General features: G+C 44.3%; 1 protein-coding gene across 1 annotated transcript in view; it reads left to right on the forward strand.

Annotated features, from left to right (window-relative positions):
* Positions 1 to 25609, forward strand: part of LOC142578449 (putative 4-coumarate--CoA ligase 1) — a 234005-nt gene that overhangs the window by 127034 nt on the left and 81362 nt on the right. The window contains exon 9 of the mRNA XM_075687831.1: positions 255 to 374. Within this exon, the coding sequence (XP_075543946.1) occupies positions 255 to 374 (120 nt within the window). The remainder of the gene's footprint in view (positions 1 to 254; positions 375 to 25609) is intronic.

The following is a 25609-nucleotide window of genomic DNA, read 5'->3' on the forward strand; positions in this document are numbered from 1 at the left end:
GCAGCGTGGCAATGCAGCGTGGGTGTTGCTCCCAGACCATCAATTTGCAGGGTGTTTAATAATATTGCCACACACACGAGTCTACACACACTGCGCTGCTTTTAGAAAGACAGAAGAAGATCAATAAATGCATAAGCGAAGTGATAGAAAATCCTAATACATTATCAACATTGAAGGTTCTGCACTAATTCTTGTCCATATTTCTTTACGATGCTATTTTGATTGTGGTGAACTCTATCATTCTTGCTTTACAGAAAAGCTGGCTGTCCACAAGCAACTTTATGGGGGTGTCTTTTTCCTGGACGTTTTGCCCAAGACTGATATGGGAAAAATAAACCGAGCAGCACTCGTGGAACAGTGGGCTGCTATAAAATGTTTGTAATAAATAAAGAAGTTTTGAGGGCAGCAAGGCCCGTTTCGATTTCAATGTCTGTATTCTAAAAGCACCAGAACATGAAGTAGGCTCATGATGCTTGGCCCATCACTATTTTTGATGCTTGGCCCACCACGCCTGCTAACGTATTGCTATTGAGATATTACTGATCCACAAATTTCTACGATGTATCGCAATGAAAGGTGCTTGTGACAATTTCTTTGGAACGTTTGCGGCGAGTGGCGTAAACGGAATGAAACTTCTACAATAATTAAGTACGAAGAGCACACAGTCTTTCTAGAACGCTTGTTCTGGAAGCAGAACATGTGTTTGCGGTAACAGGTTTCATATATACGTATCATTCGCTGTTCTTTTCAAAAGAGAAAGTCACTTTAATATATTAACCTGCCTGTCATGAATAGGGTAGATTTAAAGCGTTAATGGCGTTGCATTATCTGTCTATTACGGGCCGTGCCGCCGTATTTCAATGGCGGAGGAATGCGAAAAAAAAAATTTAGAAATTTGCAGAAATCACCGTCACTGAGTTGAACTCCGTGTCTAACTTGGCTGTGGAGGCAGTTTCGCAAGGAAGTACAATGAACGCTTCCAACTACATATTGAACTATTATATCATGCAAAGATCGGAAGTTACTCCACAGCGTTTGGCATCACGACATTAGGATGACAGCGCCATGAGTACGACAGTTATTTGAGCGATACTTCAGACAGAATGCTGCACTGAATGTTGCACTTAAATGAATGTCGAAAGTAAGCACTGGGCACCGTGGTACCGGCGGAATGGCGGTCACTAATCTGTTTGTTTTCATCGTGCAGCTCTCCATCCGTTTTTTCGTATCCGTGGATGACATTTCTAGGGGCGATGAAAGCGTGTTCAGCACCTTGGAACTGCTTGCCCCCCATCCGCGACAAGGCCCACGTGTGACGAATTACGTCACCAGCAGCCAGCGCCGCTTGGAAGCGAGCCTATAAGTAGCCTGCCTCCTCGCATCACGTACACTGGGCACGGTGGAACCGGCAGAATGGCAGTCACTAATCCGTTTGTTTTCATCGTGCAGGTCAGAAGACAACACGAGTATTGTATCCGTTCCAGGGATCCGTTCTTGATGGTGCTGCCATGCCCGCAGCTTTCTTGTATGCTTGTTGAACATAGTAATATGGTTAAAAGAGCTGATTTTACTAGCGTGAGACATTGAGAGCAATCCAGTACCTGATCTAGTGCAAATCGCAAAGCCTCTGAAGGAAGTTGCAGCCGATGTCAAGGATATTAAAGAAGGACGGCTTGCTAGTATAAATAAACAACTAGATGCTCTGTCAAACTTGGAGTCGACGACAACCTCATGCCTAAACCAAGTAGAAGACATTCATGAGAGCTCAAGGAAAATGGAAAAATGAATGGACGACTTGGAAAACCACAGTAGACGGTCAAACCTAATATTATACGCTCTGACGGAAACAGAAGGTGAAAACAGTGAAAAGCTGGAACAAACTGTATATAAGAGCATTATCCAAGGCACGGTTGGCTTGCAGCCTATTGCCATAGAGCGAATTCATCGTCTCGGTAAACGAGCGCATAACATAACGAGACCAGTAATATTTAGGCTTCTGGATTCTAGACAGAAATCCATGATATTAGGAAACGGCGCAATCTAAGAACACAGGATTGTCTATCGGGTAAGAATTCTGTAAAAGAACACGAAAAATGTGGAAAATGCTGTGGAATAGCGGCAAGGAAACCGAGAAAACCATGACAGCGTTTCTTTGTCGTTAGAAAAGCTTCACAATAATGAAAAAGTTTTCGCTTGGGACGAGAACAACGGGGAGAGAGTCTTCCTTAAAAAAACGCAGGAGCAAAGCGTCAAATCTCGCGAAGCCAAGCCCAGCCAAAGAGCTAACATTATTGAATGTAAACGCGAGAAGTATATTAGAGGGAAGCTGAAAGGTTTTCCGGAAAAAATGGGTGAACATGTGTACATAATGGTTTTAAACCCTTGGAATTCGAATATCGTATCGAAATTGAGCGAATATATTTGAGCGCAAATACATTTTATTTCGACGAAAGGTGCAGCAGCGGACACGCCCAGCTCGCGCGTCTCGTTTCCGCCTGTGATTGGTCGGGCGCCTCGTGACGTCAACTCTAGCGACCGACCGCTGCCGCTACACATGAGGCGCGGTGCCAGGTAGTTTGGTGCTGTAATGGAAAATTTAGAGAGACTGCGTTTTTCTGAGGCGTTCGGCGTTACTCCCTACATCTACGAGCCCATTGTGAAGAGCCGGCCTCTCGAAGAAGCAAACGATGCTGGTGCGAGCAGTGCTTTCGACGCGAACGAAAGCGAAGTCTGGGGATCTCGTCGTGTTGGAAATGCTCTTTGGTTAGTATGTTTTTTGCAAAGCGATCTAGTGATCTCGCCGATCTTTCGCCAATCTAGTGAGCTCGTTTCCGGTCAAACAACTGTAGTGTTGTGTTCCTGCATGCCTCCTCGTGGAACGTAAGCGGGGATGCGATCGTCGGCATTTGTGCGCTCTCCAAAGCTGTCAGCAATCTACAAAGACGGTTTAAACGCGTGAAAAGCTTCCCGGTTCCTGCAGTACGTGTAGTGACCTTCATCTGTGCGCCATCCGCATACTACTCGTAACCGAAGTCGTAAAGGCGGCGAATTCCGTCGGCTACGTGAGACGGTCGGTTTTTCGCTGTGCGCGAGAGAAGGGGCGAGCGTAGCGTCCTGGCGTGCGCCGGCTTTCCAGCACATGCAAACTCTACATTTGCAGTGCGTTATGGTAGCTGCATGCAGGCTGTTTTACAACACACGTGCAAATAGAAAATTAGCGGCGCTTTGCGACGAAACCTGCGTCAAGGGCGGGAGATAAACATGCACCTTCCGTTGCGGTGACGAGCTCCTTGTGTGCGCGAACACTGACGGCACTGCGCCGGGCCTTAGACGAGCCGACTTGACTGGCAAACCCAACGCACGTTTTAATGATAAATTCTCGTGATAATCTTCGTCACGGAAGTTGTTGGAGCACAGCACTGTTGTTCTTGAGGGCTTGAAATTCTTTCGCTTCATAGCAGCCTCCCACTTCGTTAAAAGCGTCTTGTCTTGTGGGAAGCAATGGAAGACAACATCGTCGCGGCCGCTGGTGCTCGTACAACCGTAGGCTGCACAGAAAGCCGGCATGATCGGCCCACCACTTCAGTTGATGCTGCGCACGTTGACTACCACTCTACATACACGAAGACGCACCAACAAAGGAATGCAGGGTCGATCGAAGCAGATTACGATGACACGCACGCAGAAACAAGCACGGTCAGGCACGGTCGCGCCGGTTGCGAAGGAAAAAAACACTAGAGTTGACGTCACAACACCGCGGTTTTCAGTCTCCGCTCGCATCGTCAGCGTCAGCAGCAGCGCGCGGCATTCGACGGGGGCCGGAGCTACAGCGCAATTTTAACCGACGATTACGTCGCTCCTAATTGAAAAAAAAAAACCCAAATTTTACCTACATGGTTTATAAGGTTCCCGCATCCGTATATGAGCGTCTTATTGAAATCGACAGACTCTTCAGCTTCCCTTTAAATAAGGCTGACGCGCTTGCAAATCTGCTCCTTCAACCTAATCCTGTCATTGTAGCGATAACTGAAACGTGGCCTCCCTCGGCTGTCTTAAATCACGAATTTGTGCCTCCCGATTAGTCTGCCATTCGAAAAGACAGACAGACATGTGGTGGTGGTGTGGCACTGCTGATAAAGAAATCCCTCGCATACGAACCGTTGCCAAATCTGAGGGATGCTGATGCCATGTTGGGCAGAATTACCTGCAACAACACTGCCATAATTGTAGGCCGCGTTTATTGAAGTCCTGACTCGGACGAAAGCTTCATAAAGAACGTACATGAGTTCCTGCAGTGCCACGGTCACTGCCTAATAATTATCATCATGGGGGAGTTTAACCTTCCAGAAATTAACTGCAAGAAAATGCAATATTCATCATGTACTTCACAAGCGCTATATGATTTAATTCTAAACTTCAGCCAACACGCCCACGTGGTCCTGCAAGTTGTATACTTGATCTAATACTACTCTCTGATCACTTCTTCGTAAACAAAATACATACTAGCATTGTTGAAGGCATACCCGACCACGATATTCCAATATGTCACCTACCTCTGTCATTTAGTATAGAAAGAAGGCCTTTAGAAAGCACTGTCATCAACTTTGCGAAATTGGACGACGCCAATGTTTTGACGTACATGGCACATGAATTCACAGATTTTGCGTAAATGGCTTGTAATCCTTCGGCAGACGCAAATGCCCTCTGGATTAAGTTTAAGACCGTAATACATGACTGCAGTGAACAATTTATTTGTTTATTTATTTATTTATTTATTTATTTATTTAGGATACTTTCCTGGCCTGAAGGCATTACATAAAAGAGTGGTAAGTGAAAAAAAAACAATACATAATTATACCATAAAAGGTATTACAAAACGGCAGAAAATACAGCAGTCTTGAAATTGGCAACGTCAGAAATGGCAGCGATGGATGGAGGAAGGTCGTTCCACTCGGCAATGGTTTTAGGAATAAAATAAGCATGACACATTCTTGTTCTAAAATATGGAACACCGACTTTAAACTTGTGAGCGAAACGGGGTGAAATGCATGAAGGGCGAGTAATAAGCTGATCCTTTAATAGTGGGTTGTCGGTATACAGCCTGTGGAAAACACACAGTCTAAAACATTTACGGCGCAATAAAAGCTCCGGTAATGTAAGTGTGTTTTTCATGGAAGTAATAATTGCGTAACGGGAATAGTTCGATAAGATGAAACGTGCTGCGCTATTGTGGATGGATTCTAGCGTGTTCATCAGTGTGATTTGATGGGGATCCCATAAGGTGGATGCATATTCTAGCTTTGGTCGCACTGATGTTCTCTAGAGGGTAAGTTTTATCGGCATAGACGCAGCCGAGAAATTTCGACGCAGGTATCTAAGAACCCGGTTAACATTATTAGTGACGTGTTTGATGAGCGTATGCCATGATAAGTTACGTGAAATACCTAGGTATTTGAACGAGTTGACGGATTCAAGAGAAGTATCATGAAGTAAGTAAACACGCGTGTTGTCAGTGTTAGTGCGGCTTGATACATGCATTGTTTTACATTTATTAACGTTTAGTCGCATGAGCCATTTATCGCAGCAGTTGGATATGCTTCTAAGATCGTCTTGAAGCTTATCAGAATCAGTGTGGTTAGTTATTTTGCGATAAATGACGCAGTCATCTGCAAAAAGCCTGATAGATTAATGGGAAATGCATTTAGGAAGGTCGTTTATGTAAATCAGGAAAAGCACAGGTCCCAGTACCGATCCCTGTGGTACACCCGATGTTACGGAAGTGCGAGAGGATGAACATTCATTAGCTGAAACGTATTGAGTTCGATTAGACAGAAAGCTTTTAATCCAGTTTAGTAAAGTAGGGTCAATGTTAAGGATGCTAAGTTTAAGAAAGAGGACATCATGTGAAACAGTGTCGAAAGCTTTTGCAAAGTCCAAAAACACGCAGTCTACATCGAATCCTATATCAGTATGGATAAATAGGTCATTAGTAAAACATACGAGTTGCGTTTCACATGAAAATGTTTTTCTGAAACCGTGTTGTTCAGTCGAAAAGAAGAAATTAGACTCAGGAAAATCAATTAGATGAGAATGTATAATATGCTCAAATATTTTGCATGGTATACTTGTCCGTTATATAGGACGACAGTTATCGGGGGAATGAGTCCTACCTGTTTTAGGGAGCGGCACAACCTTGCCAACCTTCCAACCGCTTGGAGGAACTGAGGAACCTAGAGACTGGGAAAAGAGCATCGAAAGCATAATGGAAGAATATGGTTCAGTAATTTGAAGCATTTTACAGTTAATTGAATCTTCACCTGATGAAGAAGATACTTTCAGGTTTTCAATCAACTTTTGTATGCCGACCCAATCTATATAAATGGAGTTCATTGGTAAATAAGAGCATTTAGTTACCGGCAGTAGAGTGGCAGGAGCACACTTGTGAAAAACGGAATCAAATACATCATTCAAAACGGAACAGCACTGGTTCGGAGGGATTGCGACATTGTCAGAACGGGCTAGTTGGATTGTTTTGCTTTCTTTGCCACCTACAATATTCCAGAATTTACGTGGATTAGACTGCAAAAGTGATGGGAGGGTGTTATCGAAAAAAATCTTTTTTGCATTTGTAATAGCCATAGTATATTGTGCGTGAATGCAACGATATGCAGCCCAGCGTTCGGGAAGGTGAGTTGCTTGGCGCGACGAAAAATACGTTTCTTTTTGTTGCGCAGATGGCGTAGAATTCCAGTAAACCATGGCGAGGACGGACTCGAAACAATCTTTCTTTTAGGCACATAGCGATCTATTGGTGTTAGCAGTTTGTTGTTGTACAATGACCAGTTCTCTTCAACGGTACGTTCAAAAAAGTTGATTGTGTAGTCAATAATGAATGATTCTACTTCACTTGAAATGGATGTGGTATCGGCGGCATTGTAATCACATATAGTTTTAACGGTTTTCTTCGAGCGAACTTTCTTCTTAAGTGTTAAGTGGAGAAGCGAGTGGTCAATGATTCCTTTAGGATATGTCGGAGGAGAAACCAAATCTGGAGCTGTTGTAAAAAAGAGATCTAAAGTATTAAAGGAAGTGCTGGTAGTGCGTGTGGGTTCATGAATCAGCTGGGTTAGATTAAAATCAGCGCAGATGTCTAAAAAATGGGTGCACTCGGAAAATGACTGCTTAAGGGAGGGAACACCGTTTTGCCACACTATGTTCGGAAAATTCAAATCGCCTAGTAAGAACAAATGTGATTTTGGGTATCGAACAAGTAATTTGTTAGGACATCATGAAGGTCAGTGCAGAAATTTATACAGTTATAAACAAAGAAAACCGCGGAAATACAACCCATGGGTTACATGTGTGGTAATTCATGCAAAACGAAAAGCGAAATGGTTAAGACGTTCTTAAAAGAAGACTAAAATCAATAGCTCGAGACATCAAAGTTGATTACCGCCAAGGCAGAACTTAAAAACAAACTAAGGCATTCCAGAAAACAATACTTTAATATTACCTTGTCTAACATCGTAAAAGGTAAACCACACAGATTTTGGAATGACTTCCGTGCACGCAAAGTAATCATGCAAGTGCGACCCCATGATAAAACAGTTTCTCAAGCTAATGCGTACAAGTACGTCCAATCGGTATTTACTGCACATAGCGGGTTTGTCCACCAAATAATTCCTACAATTTTCACCATCGACTAACTAAACATAACTGGCTCAGGAGTCTTTATCCTTTTACTCGGATTAGACAGGAAAAAATCTAGTGGCCCTGACGACGTCCCGAACGAATTCTTAAAGCGATACGCAGAATGGTGCAGCAGGTATCTTGGCATTATCTGTCACATGTAACTTTCAACCAGACGTGTGCCAGATGACTGGAAAAAAATCAAAGATAATACCAATCCATAAATCAGGTGACACAAACTCTCCTTCCATCTCCCGACCAATATCACTAACTAGTACATCATCCAAGATACTAAAGCATATAATTTTAAAATACCTAACAACATATTTTGAAGAGAATGTCATACTAACAGCCAATCAGCATGGATTTTGGCACGGGATATCAAGAGTAACACAGTTGACTGATCAGCACAATCAGTTGGTGCGAATCCATGTATGTACTCGCCACTAGCACGTAAGAAACTTTTACCTTACGTCTCTGCGCACTCAAAGGCTGTGAAACGCGCCATTGCTTTGATGTGTTTAGAAACTTCGTTAATGAAATATTGTTATCGCTCTGTGAACCTGAGTTTCATTGCACAGTTAAATAGGCTGCAGGCTGCTGGTTACGCAAGTGTGGTGGTGACGTCAGTCTCGGAGGTATTGCTTCAGAAACTGAAAGGGAAGGGGCCCAAAAGTAACTGCATCACACAAAAGAAGAGGCCTGAAGTTGTGCCGTATTGCCACAGAGTGGCTCATAATCTAAAGAACGTCGCCACTAGATACCAAATTCCGGTAGTGTTTTCCGCTCCTCAGAAACTGTCAATGTTCTGCAGCCGTATTTCTAAAACAAGTAAAAAACCAAATTGTGAAAAGAACCATGCGAAGTTTCTAGATTGCAGCGTCGGTGTGGTTTATTAGATTCCCTTGTCATGTGGCAAAGAGCATGTAGGGCAGTCAGGCCACAGTGTTAACGAGCGCCTTAGAGAACATGAGCGATCCATACTAAGAGGCACAGGTTCCTATTTGGCTAAGCATCGTAAAATATGCAAGTGCAAACCCATGTTTCATGATACCGCGATATTGAAAAAGCCGTGACACCACGGCCCGAGAGTTATCGGAAGCATTTTTCATTCAGTAATTGGGGCTACAGTGCATTAGTGTGCCTTCCTTAACCTTGTACAGTGCTGAATTTGTTTTTTTTTTATTGTGTCGCATGAGTGCGTTCTTGGGATCGGATGTCGGTGGCTCCACCAAATGGTGCTCACTGCGCATGTTCCTCTAGTGTCAGCTGTCTATAAAGGAGTGACGCAATAAAATGATGTCAGTTGAGAGTAGCGTCTTGTCCTGGTCATCTTTCTTGTGCTTGTTGCTTTGCGCTCAACAAAGTACTCACAGTTGACTGATATTGTACTTGACCTAGCACAGACTATTGACAACTGCGGTCAAATAGACATAATATTTCTAGATTTCAGCAAAGAATTCAACTGTGTGTATTACAACAAGCTAATTGCAAAACTGGAGTCAAATATTGGAAACGGAAGCAATACAGCCTGGACTAGGGATTTTTTATCACAACGTTCACAGTTCCTTTTTCCATGATCAAGCATCGTCTGATACAGTTCCTGGCACATCACGCGTTCCCCAGGGCGCAGTCTTGAGGCCCCTAATGTTTTTAATTTACATCAATGGTATCATCACTAACATGGCATGCAGCATAAAGCTTTTTGCAGATGATTGCATTATATTGTTACGATATTATCGGGAGATACTCAAGAGACGAGCCGCCATGAGATCGACGATAATGTTGGTGTCTGCGCCTTGGCGCGGGCGAGTGTAGGCCTGGCTGTCTGACTCCAGCGTAAATAGACTGTGAATAGCCCCTTTCATCTGTGTCTTTCTGCACGTAACATTCTGATGGAGGTGTTGTTTATCGATCTCAGTACCTCTTGCCTGTATAAAGAAATAGGAAGTTATGAAGATCTCCTTACTTTGAACAGATGCCTTAACGAGATAAATGCCTGGTGTAAACAATGGCAAATGTCTATTAACATCAAGAAATCAGTGACAATGGTAGCAATAAAGAAGATTAAGTCAGGATTCACCTACTTGCTCAATGGTGCACCCCTAACTAATGTTCAGCAACACAAGTATCTAGGACTGACTGTAGCATCTGACATGAAGTGGAACAAGCTCATTGCCAAATTCACTTCAGCAGCCACCCGTAAGCTATTCCTTAAAAGGTCTGTTAAATCTGTTCCCAGTCATATCAAACTGCTATGCTGTAAAACATTTGCGTGGCATGTACTAGAATACGCCAACACGGTTTGGTTTCCTCACACAAAGACAAACATAACCGAAATGAAAAAGGTTCAAAGGGAAGCAATACGGTTTATTCACAACAGGAACTAAACCACTAACTTGCCCACAGAACTCCTGGATTCATCCGGAATGGACACACTGGTAAACAAGGCAAAGCAAGCTCGGCTAAAATTCATGCACAACTTGTTGCACAACCGCTTTAAAATAAGTTCTGCGAAATACCTTATTTTCTCTACGTCCCGTATTTTACGCCATAAGCATAATGAAATGTTAGGTGAGTACCCTTGTAAAACGGACACATTTGGTTACTCTTTTTTCTCTACTGTTCTTAGGGAGTGGAACTACCTCGACTCAGCAATAGCTGATATAGAATTTCCATTATTTTTAGTAACATGATAGAACAGAGTAAGCATCACCTCCTAGAAAAACTTTAGTCCTATGCAAATTTCTTTTTTACGTTGTTTAGATCTATCTCTTATGTCATGTTATTTAGATTGTAATAGATATATATATGTATTCTATATATATGTATTCATCTCATCTATGGGATCGCATGCGCGCGCTGTTGCTTTGTCTCTGCGCGTAGAAGTTAAGAGAGCCAGTTTAAAGGCGGAGAAGAAGGAAGGAGAGGAAAGCAATATTGCAGCGCCGTGGTTTTAAAGCGCAAGCGTGGTAGGGAAACGGAAGGCGATATAAGCATGCGTGCCCATGATACGCACAGGACAAACTGCCTTACAATATTTAGACTTGAGGGGAAGCTTCGTTAACAAACTATAACACGGCAATCAGCACTCGAATATAATTATAACCCTAACAATAATTGTAAATATTCATCTCACCTATAGGATCTAAAGCGCGCGCTGTTGCTTTGTCTGTGCGTGTAGTAGTTAAGAGAGCCAGTTTAAGGGCGGAGAAGAGGGAAGGAAAGGAAAGTCTCCGAAGCAAACTTGCAGCGCCGTGGTTTTAAAGCGCAACCGTGGTAGAGAAACGGAAAGGCGATATAAGCATGCGTAGCCATGATACGCACACGACAAACTGCCTTACAATATCTAGACTTGAGGGGAAGCTTCGTTAGCAAACTATAACACAGCAATCAGCACTCGAATAGGACGAGAGAAATTATTGAGACGTGGAAAATTCCCTTGAAATAAATCTGGTTTGCGAGACAAATGCTTGTATGTATTGAATCTCTTAAAAGATGAGGGGGGAAATATGCCCTCACCGAGAGGGCATCGTCAGCACGAGACCACCACCAGGCACCTTCTGTTTCCCTACCACGGTTGCGCTTTAAAACAACGGCGCTGCAATATTGCTTTCCTCTCCTTCCTTCTTCTCCGCCCTTAAACTGGCTCTCTTAACTACTACACGCAGAGAGAAAGCAACAGCGCGCGCATGCGATCCCATAGATGAGACGAATACATATATATAGAAAAGTATCAGTCATTGCTCTCGTAGTATAGCCTTCTGAGCGTTTCCTTTCTTTTCTTTTTTTTCTTTGAAAGAAGTCCTATTAGGGTTATTATAATTAAACCAAGGTATTTTGCCCTCGCCAGCAGCAGTACTTGAGATAGCTATTCCGGCGGCTAGCCTCCCACGCTATGCGTGCCGCCCTCGCACCTGTTTAAGCTTTTTCCTAGACGCGAGAGCTATACAATGTCCGCGCAACCTTGAGCGATCGGAAAGCGCGTTTTCCACTCTTGGCCGGCGGAGAGGGGAGACTTCGTTCCGGCCGCGAAGCTCTCTACATCTCAGTAAGGTGCCTGGTGGTGGTCTCGTGCTGACGATGCCCTCTCGGTGAGCGCATATTCCCCCCCCCCCCATCTTTTAAGAGATTCAATATAATACAAGCATTTGTCTCACAAACCAGATTTATTTCAAGGGAATTTTCCACGTCTCAATAATTTCTCTCGTCGTATTCGAGTGCTGATTGCCATGTTATAGTTTGTTAACGAAGCTTCCCCTCAAGTCTAAATATTGTAAGGCAGTTTGTTGTGTGCGTATCATGGCCACGCATGCTTATATCGCCTTTCCGTTTCTCTACCACGGTTGCGCTTTAAAACCACGGCGCTGCAAGTTTGCTTCAGAGACTTTCCTTTCCTTCCCTCTTCTCCGCCCTTAAACTGGCTCTCTTAACTACTACACGCACAGACAAAGCAACAGCGCGCGCTTTAGATCCTATAGATGAGATGAATATTTACAATTATTATTAGGGTTATAATTATATTCGAGTGCTGATTGCCGTGTTATAGTTTGCTAACGAAGCTTCCCCTCAAGTCTAAATATTGTAAGGCAGTTTGTCGTGTGCGTATCATGGACACGCATGCTTATATCGCCTTCCGTTTCCCTACCACGGTTGCGCTTTAAAACCACGGCGCTGCAATATTGCTTTCCTCTCCTTCCTTCTTCTCCGCCCTTAAACTGGCTATCTTAACTACTACACGCAGAGACAAAGCAACAGCGCGCGCATGCGATCCCATAGATGAGATGAATACATATATAATAGAAAAGTATCAGTCATAGCTCTCGTAGTATAGCCTTCTGAGCCGTTTCCATTTTTTTTCTTTTTTTTCTTTGAAAGAAGTCCTATTAGGGTTATTATAATTACACGAAGGTATTTCGCCCTCGCCAGCAGCAGTACTTGACATAGCTATTCCGGCGGCTAGCTTCCCACGCTATGCGTACCGTCCTCGCACCTGTTTAAGCTTTTTCCTAGACGCTAGAGCTATACAATGTCCGCGCAACCTTGAGCGATCGGAAAGCGCGTTTTTCACTCTTGGCCGGCGGAGAGGGGAGACTTTGTTCCGGCCGCGAAGCTCTCTACATCTCAGTAAGGTGCCTGGTGGTGGTCTCGTGCTGACGATGCCCTCTCGGTGAGCGCATATTTCCCCCCTCATCTTTTAAGAGATTCAATACATACAAGCATTTGTCTCGCAAACCAGATTTATTTCAAGGGAATTTTCCACGTCTCAATAATTTCTCTCGTCGTGTTCGAGTGCTGATTGCCGTGTTATAGTTTGTTAACGAAGCTTCCCCTCAACTCTAAATATTTTAAGGCAGTTTTCCTAGTCTCTAAAGCCGCTAGAGTTCACGCTGCTCCTCTGGCGACCATTTTTGCAAGAAATTATGCGTTCCAACCACTGCCGCGGACAACATCACTGCCGCGGACAACATCAGTCCCTTTCTACATAAGTCTGAGGCTCGGAGAAGGAGCTATGGCGCTTGAAAGTAACCGTTGGCTTGACGAACCAACCGACTGAGCAACCTTTCCGGGCAACATTGAAGGATCACGAGTTCAAATCACATGTTATGTTCCTTTTTTCCCCTTTTTCTATTTCTTTCTTTTAATGTATTTTCCTTCATTTGATCACTGTACGGAAACGCTCCTAAAAAAATTATATATCCTCAATTATGTGTGGCCACACATGTGCAGGTCATAAAAACCAGGTTCTCTAACCGAGTGCCATCCATGCGGTATAACCGAGCTCAGATTGGTCCATCTTCACTGATCAAATAGGGCACCACTGTAGGTTAAATGAGGCGTACAACTCCTGCGGGACACGCCGTGGTTGCTCAGTGGTTATGGTGTTAGACTGCTGAGCACGAGGTCGCGGGATCGGACCCCGGCCACGGCGGCCGCATTTCGATGGGGGCGAAATGCGAAAACACCCGTGTACTTAGAATTAGGTGCACCTTAAAGAACCCCGGGTGGTCGAAATTTTCGGAGTCCTCCACTACGGCGTCCATAATCAGAAAGTGGTTTTGTCACGCAAAACCCCATAATTCAATTTTTATTTTAACTCCTGCGGGGACGGTAGAGTATCCGTCTCCAGTGCAAGAGGACCGTGATTCAAATCCCGGTGCCGCGCAATTCTCCACCGGAAAATACAAAAAAAAACCGTGTGTTAAGAAAATTGCACAAACAGGACTGGAGTGCGGCCTGATCCCTGTGACCAGAACCGGTAACGCACTCTCTCACCAGAGCAGGATTGGCCACCCTGGTGCAGTACTTGGCCACAACCTCCTATATGAATACAACAATCAAACCCCGGCCCTCAGTCCCCAGCAGCCGCGAAGCAACTGACCACGGCGGCGGTCACATCTGTGACGCTGCAGAGGGTGCTAAGAATACCTGGCTCCGGACAGGCCCCATTATAATCTGAACATGGCAACGTTTAACGTTAGAACGCTATCTAGTGAGGCGAGTCTAGCAGTGTTATTGGAGGAATTAGAGGGTAGTAAATGGGATATAATAGGGCTCAGTGAGGTTAGGAGGACAAAAGAAGCATATACAGTGCTAAAAAGCGGGCATGTACTGTGTTACCGGGGCATAGCGGAAAGACGAGAACTAGGAGTCGGATTCCTGATTAATAAGGAAATAGCTGGTAACATACAGGAATTCTATAGCATTAACGAGAGGGTGGCAGGTCTTGTTGTGAAACTTAATAAGAGGTACAAATTGAAGGTGGTACAACTCTATGCCCCTACATGCAGTCATGATGACCAGGAAGTCGAAAGCTTTTATGAAGACGTGGAATCGGCGATGGGTAAAGTCAAAACAAAATACACTATACTGATGGGCGACTTCAATGCCAGGGTAGGCAAGAAGCAGGCTGGAGACAAGTCAGTGGGGGAATATGGCATAGGCTCTAGGAATAGCAGAGGAGAATTATTAGTAGAGTTTGCAGAACAGAATAATATGCGGATAATGAACACCTTTTTCCGCAAGCGGGTAAGTCGAAAGTGGACGTGGAGGAGCCCGAATGGTGAGACTAGAAATGAAATCGACTTCATACTCTGCGCGAACCCTGGCATCATACAAGATGTAGACGTGCTCGGCAAGGTACGCTGCAGTAACCATAGGATGGTAAGAACTCGAATTAGCCTAGACTTGAGGAGGGAACGGAAGAAACTGGTACACAAGAAGCCAATAAATGAGTTAGCGGTAAGAGGGAAACTAGAGGAATTCCGGATCAAGCTACAGAACAGGTATTCGGCTTTAACTCAGGAAGAGGACCTTAGTGTTGAAGCAATGAACGACTATCTCATGGGCATCATTAAGGAGTACGCAATAGAAGTCGGTGGTAACGCCATTAGACAGGAAACCAGTAAGCTATCGCAGGAGACGAAATATCTGATCAAGAAACGCCAATGTATGAAAGCCTCTAGCCCTACCGCTAGAATAGAACTGGCAGAACTTTCTAAGTTAATCAACAAGCGTAAGACAGAGGACATCAGGAACTATAATATGGATAGAATTGAACAGGCTCTCAGGAACGGAGGAAGCCTAAAATCAGTGAAGAAGAAACTAGGAATAGGCAAGAATCAGATGTGTGCGTTAAGAGACAAAGCCGGCAATATCGTTACTAATATGGATGAGATAGTTCAAGTGGCTGAAGAGTTCTATAGAGATTTATACAGTACCAGTGACACCCACGACGATAGTGGAAGAGTGAATAGCGTAGAGGAATTCGAAATCCCACAGGTAACGCCAGAAGTAAAGAAAGCCTTAGGAGCTATGCAAAGGGGGAAGGCAGCTGGGGAGGCTCAGGTAACAGCAGATTTGTTGAAGGATGGTGGTCAGATTGTTCTAGAGAAACTGGCCACCCTGTATACGCAATGCCTCATAACCTCGAGCGTACCGGAATCTTGGAAGAACGCTAACATAATCCTAATCCATAAGAAAGGGGACGCCAAAGACTTGAAAAATGATAGACCGATCAGCTTACTGTCCGTTGCCTACAAAGTATTTACTAAGGTAATCGCAAATAGAATCAGGAACACCTTAAACTTCTGTCAACCAAAGGACCAGGCAGGATTCCGTAAAGGCTACTCAACAATAGACCATATTCACACTATCAATCAAGTGATAGAGAAATGTGCAGAATATAACCAACCCTTATATATAGCTTTCATTGATTACGAGAAAGCGTTTGATTCAGTCGAAACCTCAGCAGTCATGGAGGCATTACGGAATCAGGGTGTAGATGAGCCATATGTAAAGATACTGGAAGATATCTATAGCGGCTCCACAGCCACGGTAGTCCTCCACAAAGAAAGCAACAAAATCCCTATAAAGAAAGGCGTCAGACAGGGAGATACGATATCTCCAATGCTATTCCCAGCATGTTTACAGGAGGTATTCAGAGGCCTGGAGTGGGAAGAATTGGGGATAAAAGTTGATGGAGAATACCTTAGCAACTTGCGATTCGCTGATGATATTGCCTTGCTTAGTAACTCAGGCAATGCATGCTGTAATTGCATGCAGTAACTAATTGCAATGCATGCTCACTGACCTGGAGAGGCAAAGCAGAAGGGTGGGTCTGAAAATTAATCTGCAGAAAACTAAAGTATTGTTTAACTGTCTCGGAAGAGAAGAGCAGTTTACGATAGGTAGCGAAGCACTGGAAGTGGTAAGGGAATACATCTACTTAGTGCATGTAGTGACCACGGATCCGGATCATGAGACTGAAATAACCAGAAGAATAAGAATGGGCTGGGGTGCGTTTGGCAGGCATTCTCAAATCATGAACAGCAGGTTGCCACTATCCCTCAGAAGGAAAGTGTATAACAGCTGTGTGTTACCAGTACTCACATATGGGGCAGGAACCTGGAGGCTTACGAAAAGGGTTCTGCTGAAATTGAGGACGACGCAACGAGCTATGGAAAGAAGAATGATGGGTGTGACGTTAAGGGATAAGAAAAGAGCAGATTGGGTGAGGCAACAAACGCGGGTGAACGACATCTTAGTTGAAATCAAGAAAAAGAAATGGGCATGGGCCGGACATGTAATGAGGAGGGAAGATAGCCGATGGTCACTAAGGGTTACGGACTGGATTCCAAGGGAAGGGATGCGTAGCAGGGGGCGGCAGAAAGTTAGGTGGGCGGATGACATTAAGACGTTTGCAGGGACAACATGGCCACAATTAGTACATGACCGGGGTAGTTGGAGAAGTATGGGAGAGGCCTTTGCCCTGCAGTTGGCGTAACTAGGCTGATGATGATGATGATGAAGTTATACATTCTTAGGTTGTATATAGTTGTGTTGCATTTATATTTCACGAGATTGTATTGTATCACGATTTATTATATCTATAACGTTTTTTTATCGTTAGAGTTGACTTCACTAATTAAATGCATGAAATGATTTCTTTCTTTTCTTGCATTTGTATTTTCCAAACTGTACTGCGTAGCTACATGTAGCGTATCTAGTTTATTGTACTTTGTATGCACATGTTCTATGAAAAAATGCTGTATCAACGCTTACATTCTGAAAATATGCCCACCTGCTTTGGTCTTGATAAAGAGAGTGGCAGTATTGAAAATAAATAATAAATATCGCCTCATGAGAGAACGACTGTTTCGCCATGCAACAGCTGTACTTCGAGCACATATGTTGCGCTGTAAGTTTAATCAAAAGAGAAATAAAATTTCGGCACAACCCATCTGACGATGACTGTAGACAGTACTGAGTGTACAGCATGGAACGAACGTAGCGGCACAACCTGTTGCTATCGATGAAACAAGTAATGTATGAGGCCTGTACTGCAGCGCGTTTCCTCTCTCGCGATTCCCTAACTCCTCCAGATCAGCCTCCACGATAGCGAAGCCTGCGCGTGGTCTCCACAATGTCTGGCACGCTGGTGCGTGCGAACGCTTTGAAGCAGATCGTGAGACTAAAGGACAACTCTAACTCGTTTCTTTTATTGGCCTCGAGCTCCACCACTGGAAAATCTGGCGCCACCGTCGGCGTGACGTGCTAGGAGGGATCACGTGGACATAGCGGCCGAGTCGGCTGCATCGGGCGCGCCAAAGGGAGCCGAAGACGAGTTTAAATTCCCTCGAACGCTGCGGTCCTCAATTAGTGGCGAAATTTTCCCGCTTCGAGTGTCTCCTTTACAACGCTTGAAAGCATTACAATAGGTAGTGGCTGCCTTTGAAGGCGCGCAACATGGTAGGATACTGCTCGGTGCCGCAGGGCCAGACGCACGTAACGGAGGCCAGTTTCAGCCTTATTCACACGTAGCCGCAGGACAAGAAGCTGCGTGAATCTTGGCTCGGGAAACATAAAACCGGCAAACAGTCATCGGCTGCAACTCGGGTATGCAGCAAGCACAGACGCGAGGAAGATTTCTGCTACGGCGCCCGGTCTGCGATGTTCTGAAAACGCGCACTGAGACGCTCGCCCGAGTCCGCTGCCCGACTAATGTCATGACGGTTTGGTGTATGAACTTGTCGATGCTATGGATACTGGCAAGTTCAGTGGAGTCGAAAGGCAGCGGTAAGAAGCACATTAAAAAAAAAGCATGGCATATGGTCATGGTTGTGTTATGAATTAATGCACTGGATTACAAAAAAGGAGCAGAGGGAAATTGCACGCTGAGACCACCGATAAACATGCAGTGCGACGCAACTCGAGAAATAGCATTGAAAGGTCGAAGAATTTAGAAGAAAAAAAAAGATTGAATCGTCGCGACGGCACATCACAGTCCCCGTAGGCGTCGAAGTCTCTACAATGAAATTATTTTCGAACAGCTCTGATAGCGCTCACGCAACAATGGTTGCTTGTATACTGTCAAATGCTCCTATTCTGCAGCCTAAAGCTCATGGCACGGTGCGAAAACGCGCGCGCGGAGAAAGCGAAACAGTGCGCGGACAAGCATGCAGACGCGCACTCGGTCGCTGCGAATCTGCGCGATCGCTGCATTGAGGCTCCGTTCTATTACACTCCATTTAGTTATACAAACACTATAAGAACATGTTTCACACAGTTTTCTCTCAGCGTTTACCTACCTTTCACGCAAGAAGCCGGTTCGGGAGACTCAATCGCGGCGACTGCGCGCAGTGGCGTTCACTGTACGTATTCGGTAAAGAGATAGCGTCTGTAAACGATTGTGTGCTTTCAGTTTGCCCAAGATTATTATTTAGACAGTCAGAAACTTCTCTCGTTTCGAAAGTACTTACAGAAATGTCCGCGAGAGCTCGCGCGTGGTGTTTTCAGTTAGCGCTGACAGCAAAACCTATAAGGAGCGCGCCACGTGATCCCTCATACTACGCCAGCGAGGCGCTTCCGATAGATGGCGACTCCGTAACTCCTCGTCGCCAATAGCCGCGCTGCACCATCTAGCGGCACTGCTGGGAAGTCCGTTCATGGTATCTGAGACAAGAAAAATGGCGCACCGGTGCCTCCAAACGTTGAGAAGCGTCCCCTCGCATACGGCACACTTAGTGAGCACATAAACAGTGACCAAATAGGGCAAGGGGCTCGTTGTAGAGCGGCACATATGCAGTCTAGTTGTGGCGGTATTCGTTAAAGTGGTGACCTTAAAGATGTTCATTTAAATGTGGTACGTAGCCACAGCATTTGCGACGCAGCCCACTAATGTTTCGGGTTGCTGTTCTCGAGGAAAGCTTGTGACGTGGGTTTATTCTGCTCAGGATCGGAAAAGCCTAAGGGATATTTTTTTGATCACTATAGAACGGCCCATTCCTACTGGCAGATACCTGGTTAGGCTATTTGGCGTCACATACGTTGATTGAGGGGCGGAACACACCTACAGGCGGATACCCAGTGACTACAGAACAGCGCCGAAAAACTGGCACATGCCCAGTAATCGAAGTAGGCGTCAAGAAAGTGTTTCTTCGTACACACATTCTCTACCCATTCGTCCACATACATACATACATACATACATACATACATACATACATACATACATACATACATACATACATACATACATACATACATACATACATACATACATACATACATACATACATACATACATACATACATACACACACACACACACACACACACACACACACACACACACACACACACACACACACATGCATGCATGCATGCATACACAGAAACAGGAAGTTACTTGGCGCCCTAAAAGTGTGTGAAGTAACCAAAAACGCTCACCATAATCACACACCAGCTTGCTCACCCCCTTGAGACTTATGCATAAAATTAATTTCTTGTTGAGCAGTCATTCATATTCCCAAAAATCAAATTGAGCAGTGTTGTGTCGACTCATACTTATTTGTGAATGATCCAGCTTGTCTCGCTCAACCTCCATATTACAAGAAATCATACCAACCTAGGCTCACTCAAATTAAAGCTCGCGAAGAATTTATTCTTGCAGGATCACTGAGACATACGTGCTCACGAAATCACACATGCTTAAAGGTGCATGAAATCAGACTCATACTCATGGAATTCAGGTTTCCATCTTCCGACTTAGAAAACCACCGACTTGTCCTTCCTCATTATATCATGGAGCTAGCCTTACTGAGATACATGGGATAATGAATACAAGCCTAGCCAACTTGCTTAGTTTACCAAGGTGTGAAAGTTTACAACTCACCCGGAGAAGTTCGTAATCACCAGTTAACTGTACACATGTTTCTCATATTGAACATGCATGTGCCATAGCACCCAAAAGAAGCGTCCGGCCGCTAAAGACGTACCGGATTGCTGTGCGTTATATTTGCGGACTGTTGGCGCTCGACCTTAGGTATATTAAGATTATTCAAGTGCTTCAATAATGATTCATTCTCTATGGAGGAACTGAAAATGAACTGCTAATGCTTGAAACACAGCAACACTGACAAAAAAGGAAATAAAATGAAATACAACTTGCCACGCGGCAGAGTCACGCACTTGCTCTAGCACTTCAGCTACTATAGCGGAAGTCTTCCTGCGGACTTTCTTCTTTCCTACTCCCTATTGTTTAACGCATTATCACCCACTGTAATAGAGCTACTACATTTGCTGTCGCACCCTTACCTCTTGAACAATTGAATATTTTCTTCTGGATTTTTCCGTATCTTCTACGCGGAGGACATGCACACACGCCCTAACAAAAGGTACAAACTACTGTTCAACCTTTTTCTTAAAAATTCACGCTAATTGCAGAAGAACGACGGACTGGTCACGAATTGTGATGCGTACTCGCTTTTAATGAATTTTTGCTCTCCTGCTTTTTATATATCAATCGTGTTTTAACGCTGTTTTAGTTAGAAAGAAACTCTCGAATCTGCGGCTTCAATACAAAGAAAGCAACACGCATTTAAAGTATGGTGTACTTGATATAGTTAGTGGGGGCGTTAGCACTAACAAATTGACGCTACTTTTTAGTTCTTTTCCAGCATGGATGGAGAGTTGTTTCTTTGCAACAAAGCCAATTTTCCGCTTGCGCTATGCTCTTAATGCGTTAGCGAGTGCAGCAAACATAGAAGAGGTCATTGATATTGTGATTGTGCCGCCAGAAACAGCTGTAGATATGGACGAAGAGGAAGGTGACGACAACGATAGTGACGCCTTTTCTTATCTTATTATTTAAGATACCTTACACGCCATATGGGGGCATTATGTAAGGGGGTTACAAAATCAAGGCATAAAAAAAGCGTAAGTAGCCTTCTGAAGTCTAGTACAAAATATACGCCTCAATGTAGGGCTCATCAACCTTACTACAAAGATCAAAACATGAAAAAGGAAGAAAACTGAAGTAACAAAATGCCACAAAGTATACTTCAAGGGAAGAACATGAGTTAAAATTAACGTAAGGCACTTATACTTGAACGTGGACGAACAAATGTCTGATAGGCCAATTTGCGGATGTTGGAAGATGAATTACCTAGACTCGGACGCAGGTAATCTAATGTCCTTCAAGTTTTTGCGCAGATGGCTGCAATTGGGTCTGTTCAGGAGAGGCTTTCGCTTCTGTGAACACCCAAATATGTATATGATACTGTATGCAACAATTCTTTATTATTGACGTTGTAAGAAAAATGTTGTACGCAAAAAAAAAACGACGTATGCGGTTAGTGTCAGTTAGCAAAGCCTGCAACAATATTCCGCCAAAATTGTTTCATTGAGATAGCATTGTTGAGACATCTTAGCCGCACTCGCGTTGTTGGCGTTGCCATTACCATGCTTGCTGGATATAGCTATATGTGTGTTTTGGCACTCATGGTGGAGGGTAACTGCCACTACCAGGATACAAATCGGAAAACCGCTGTGATGTGAACATTGTCACGGCAAAGAATCACTGAGATGGGAGAAGTGCGCGGGCACTTTGTGCCTCGAAAGATGATGCTTTAATAATTTCACGCAAGACAATAGCGGCGCGATGTTGATAGCTTTTGTCATTGAGGCCCCATGCGCCCATTTTGCTAGACGTAGTATATTATTGTAACTTGAGCACCAATATATATTTGTTGATATTTTTTTCAATATGTTATGTTTGTGCTTTATTTCATTATTTAGGCTCTCAGGTAAGTTGTACTGGCAATTCTAAGGTCTGTCGTAATGGGTTTTATTGCAGCAGAAATCGCGAAGTGAGTAGGATACCTCGAAGCAAACTGTTTCGGCCTGTCCTGCCGTCCGTGATAGTGAAGGTGGGAAATGCACTCCGAGATACTTGCTTGTGCATGTTCATACATGGTATACGAACAGTTTCAACTTTTACGAACAGTTGGTATACGAACAGTTTCAACAAGTTTATCAAAGCCCCAATTATCATTTACTGTTTTGTTCTGAAAAGTGCTTGCAAAGTTGGCTGTAAATGTAGCTAACGCAATCATTCTGCGGCGTGACCACGTCCCTAGTTGAGAATGCATTTTCTTCGCTCTATATTGATCGGGAGGTTTCGATGCAAAAGTCCACTGCACTACCTTATGATCGCTTATTGGTTCTAGTACGTGGGCTCCAGTACGGGCTCGATGATTTGCTAAGAGATCGTCTCTAGTTCGTGGTCACCCCGCGTTGGGTTCATACATAACTGGACTGAATTGATGAAAGTGCAATGTTTGTAGACAATTATTACATTCAGGTCTGTTGCAATGCAGGCCTGTTGCAAGTTTCATTGAAAAAAGTGTGTGACTTTCTTGTCCGTCTCAAACAACCGCCTTTGTGTTCTCTCGGATGATAAGCAGAGTTGCCCTGCCGTTTTTCCTCATGACGTGTTCCGAAGGAAAGCGGCCAAAGCCACAACCAAAAATTTGAGTAAGATGGCCAAGTATGCTTTAAGAATACCCAGGCAGTAGCAACGAAACTCTGTAGATGGTAAGAAATGTAATCATTTGTTAAGGAAATGCGCAAGAAAAAAAACTTGTTTAGTTGATTTTTTTTTTCTACAAAGACTCTTAAGGATGGCTGCCCGCTTGATGCGATTATTTCAGAGAAGGAACCATGGGAGAAATGTTTGGATTTTTTCTGCAAGATAAGTTAGCCATGCTTAAGATCGAAGACTCATTCATAGTTGCAGATTCCACGCAGGTCATTAAATGTTTGCAGTAGCATGAGGATCTAAATCTGTCAGCCTTTTCGATTGATATAACCGACTTTTTTAGAGCGCAGCTCTTTGGCGCCCGTTCCTGGGTTTCGCGTCGTCGTCGGCGTCGTCGTCGGCCTCGTAACTAGCTCCGCCCCCCTTTCATCCCCCCAGCGCTAGCAGCGACCGACTGATACTGCTGGATGCCGCTGACGCCGCTAGAGAGTCAAGATAACGTGACTGCATAGAACACCGTCGCCGCCATGCAGAAAGAGGAGGAAAGGGTCCCCCCCCCCCCCTGTTCTTGTGTGGCGGATAGCTGGGGTTGACTCACTATCGCCGTCAGCGGCATCAGTCAGTCGCTGCTATCTCTTCTCTCCTCCCTTTATCGTGTTGTCCGCTTGCTGCGCGCGCTTCTTCCCCCATCGTTTGCCGCTGGGTGTACACGCCGCCCCCCTCCGCTTCCGCTTACTGATGGTTGCTCTCGACGGCGGCGATGAGCCTCCGCTTCGGCGGCGCGAACTGCAGGGTCTTCTCGGCGGCGGCGATGAGCTTCTGCTTCAGCCTCGCTTACTGCTGGTTGCTCTCGACGGCGGCGATGAGCCTCCGCTTCGGCGGCGCGAACGGCAGGGTCTTCTCGGCGGCGGCGCTTAGCCTCTGCTTACCCCACGGCTGTGACAACCTCGCGAGGCACTTGTATAGATCTCGTCTTTGAGAATCAAGCATTGGTGTACCAAGTCGAACATATATCAGTCTATTTCTCCGACCACAAAGCTTCCTTCATGACTGTCAAGAACTGTTAGTGGAGTCTTTGTTAAAGGAATACGTGTGAAAAATAAAAAAAAAATTATGTGATAGCGCATACATGTGTTGCTCGATTTCTTTGCCTCAATCTATCCAAAAGGTGAAACAGCTTATTTGCTGCGCTCAAATTTCGCATTAGGAAGTAACGTAATCGTCGGTAATTTTTTACTATAGTATTATCAGGAGATCATGCACTACTTTTGTGTGTTAAAGAGGCCACTGACAGGTTAGGTGCCGTTACCTTTCAAAACAGTTGTGGAGTACTCGTGAGTGTTTCTTTTGGTTTTGATTGAGGTGTATATGAGATCTAGCATTGCCACTTGGGACAAAGGTATCTATGTGCAAAGCCTCAAAATTTGCTTTGGCTCATGTATTTTCTGTATCCTTAGCGACCTGTTTTTGCGAACTGTTTTCGACTCCGCTAAAAGTTTCAATCATTTGCAAAAAACAAACCCGTGCAAGGAGAAAAAATATTGCATGATTCGACACCAAATTCATTTTGACCTATATTGCGTGTCGTTGTCTTGCGGACGCGAATGAATTGGGCAGACTGGCAGATTCATGAACACCAGACTAAAAGAGCACAACAAGAATGTAAGTGACGGCAACCAGAGCCAGGTTCGCTTACACTGCCGTAATTGTTGTGATACGTCTACATGTCGTCTTACCAAGCCATGTGTGCCTCAGTTAAAAAGAGCGGGCTTGTTTCTCGACACAGAAATCAGTCCTCGAGAGAGACAATCGAAGGGGTCAAAATGCTTGAAATACTTGTAATGAAGGGCTTGAATGCGTGTTTGTTTTTATTGCTCAGTTACCTTGCTTTACGCTGAGCTTCGGTGTGTGGGAGTTTTTGACCATCTGTGTTATAGGCAAAGCGCAATGTTATGCCGGCAAACTGTATTTCATAATATCAGTAAAACAAGTATAGGCTAATAATGTTAATTAAGTACGAGCTGGTGATCCCCCTTGCGATGAAGTGTGCTATTAAGTTTCTGGTTTCTATAAATGCTGCTTCCCTGCGTTCCTGTTGTATCAAAATTTTCTCGTGCTACTTATCGTTCATTTGTGTATATATGAGTATGACGCAAAGTATGACGATAGGCAGATTAAATGCGCCTGTAAGCGCTATAGAAATAGGCTCCGTCGTTCGCATGTAGTTCAAATAATGATAGCCATTATCGGCTACTCCCTGTGGCTCCGGATGCCTGTAGCCAGCTTAAAATTATGTGGGCCTTTACTTCTCATACTGTTTGTGAAATGCATGTATTGTACTCTACCTTCTTTGTGTAAGCCACAAAATGTGTCACAGTCATAACATACGGGATAGTCAAGTTTCGTGTGACCATCCCGTGATGGTTCATTCTCGCATTCGTTGGGATCTTCTGGAATCTATGTGCGCTCACTATTTCCAAATTGCAGTTTAGGTGAAAATTGCTTCTGCAGATTGGCACGTTCCCATTGCGTGCAGGTCAATCTTTTTTCAGTAAGAAATGCGCCAATAAAAATAAGAACGTTCAACTTTTATTTGTG

Source organism: Dermacentor variabilis, chromosome 4 (genome assembly GCF_050947875.1).
Source record: "Dermacentor variabilis isolate Ectoservices chromosome 4, ASM5094787v1, whole genome shotgun sequence".
NCBI lineage: Eukaryota > Metazoa > Arthropoda > Arachnida > Ixodida > Ixodidae > Dermacentor > Dermacentor variabilis.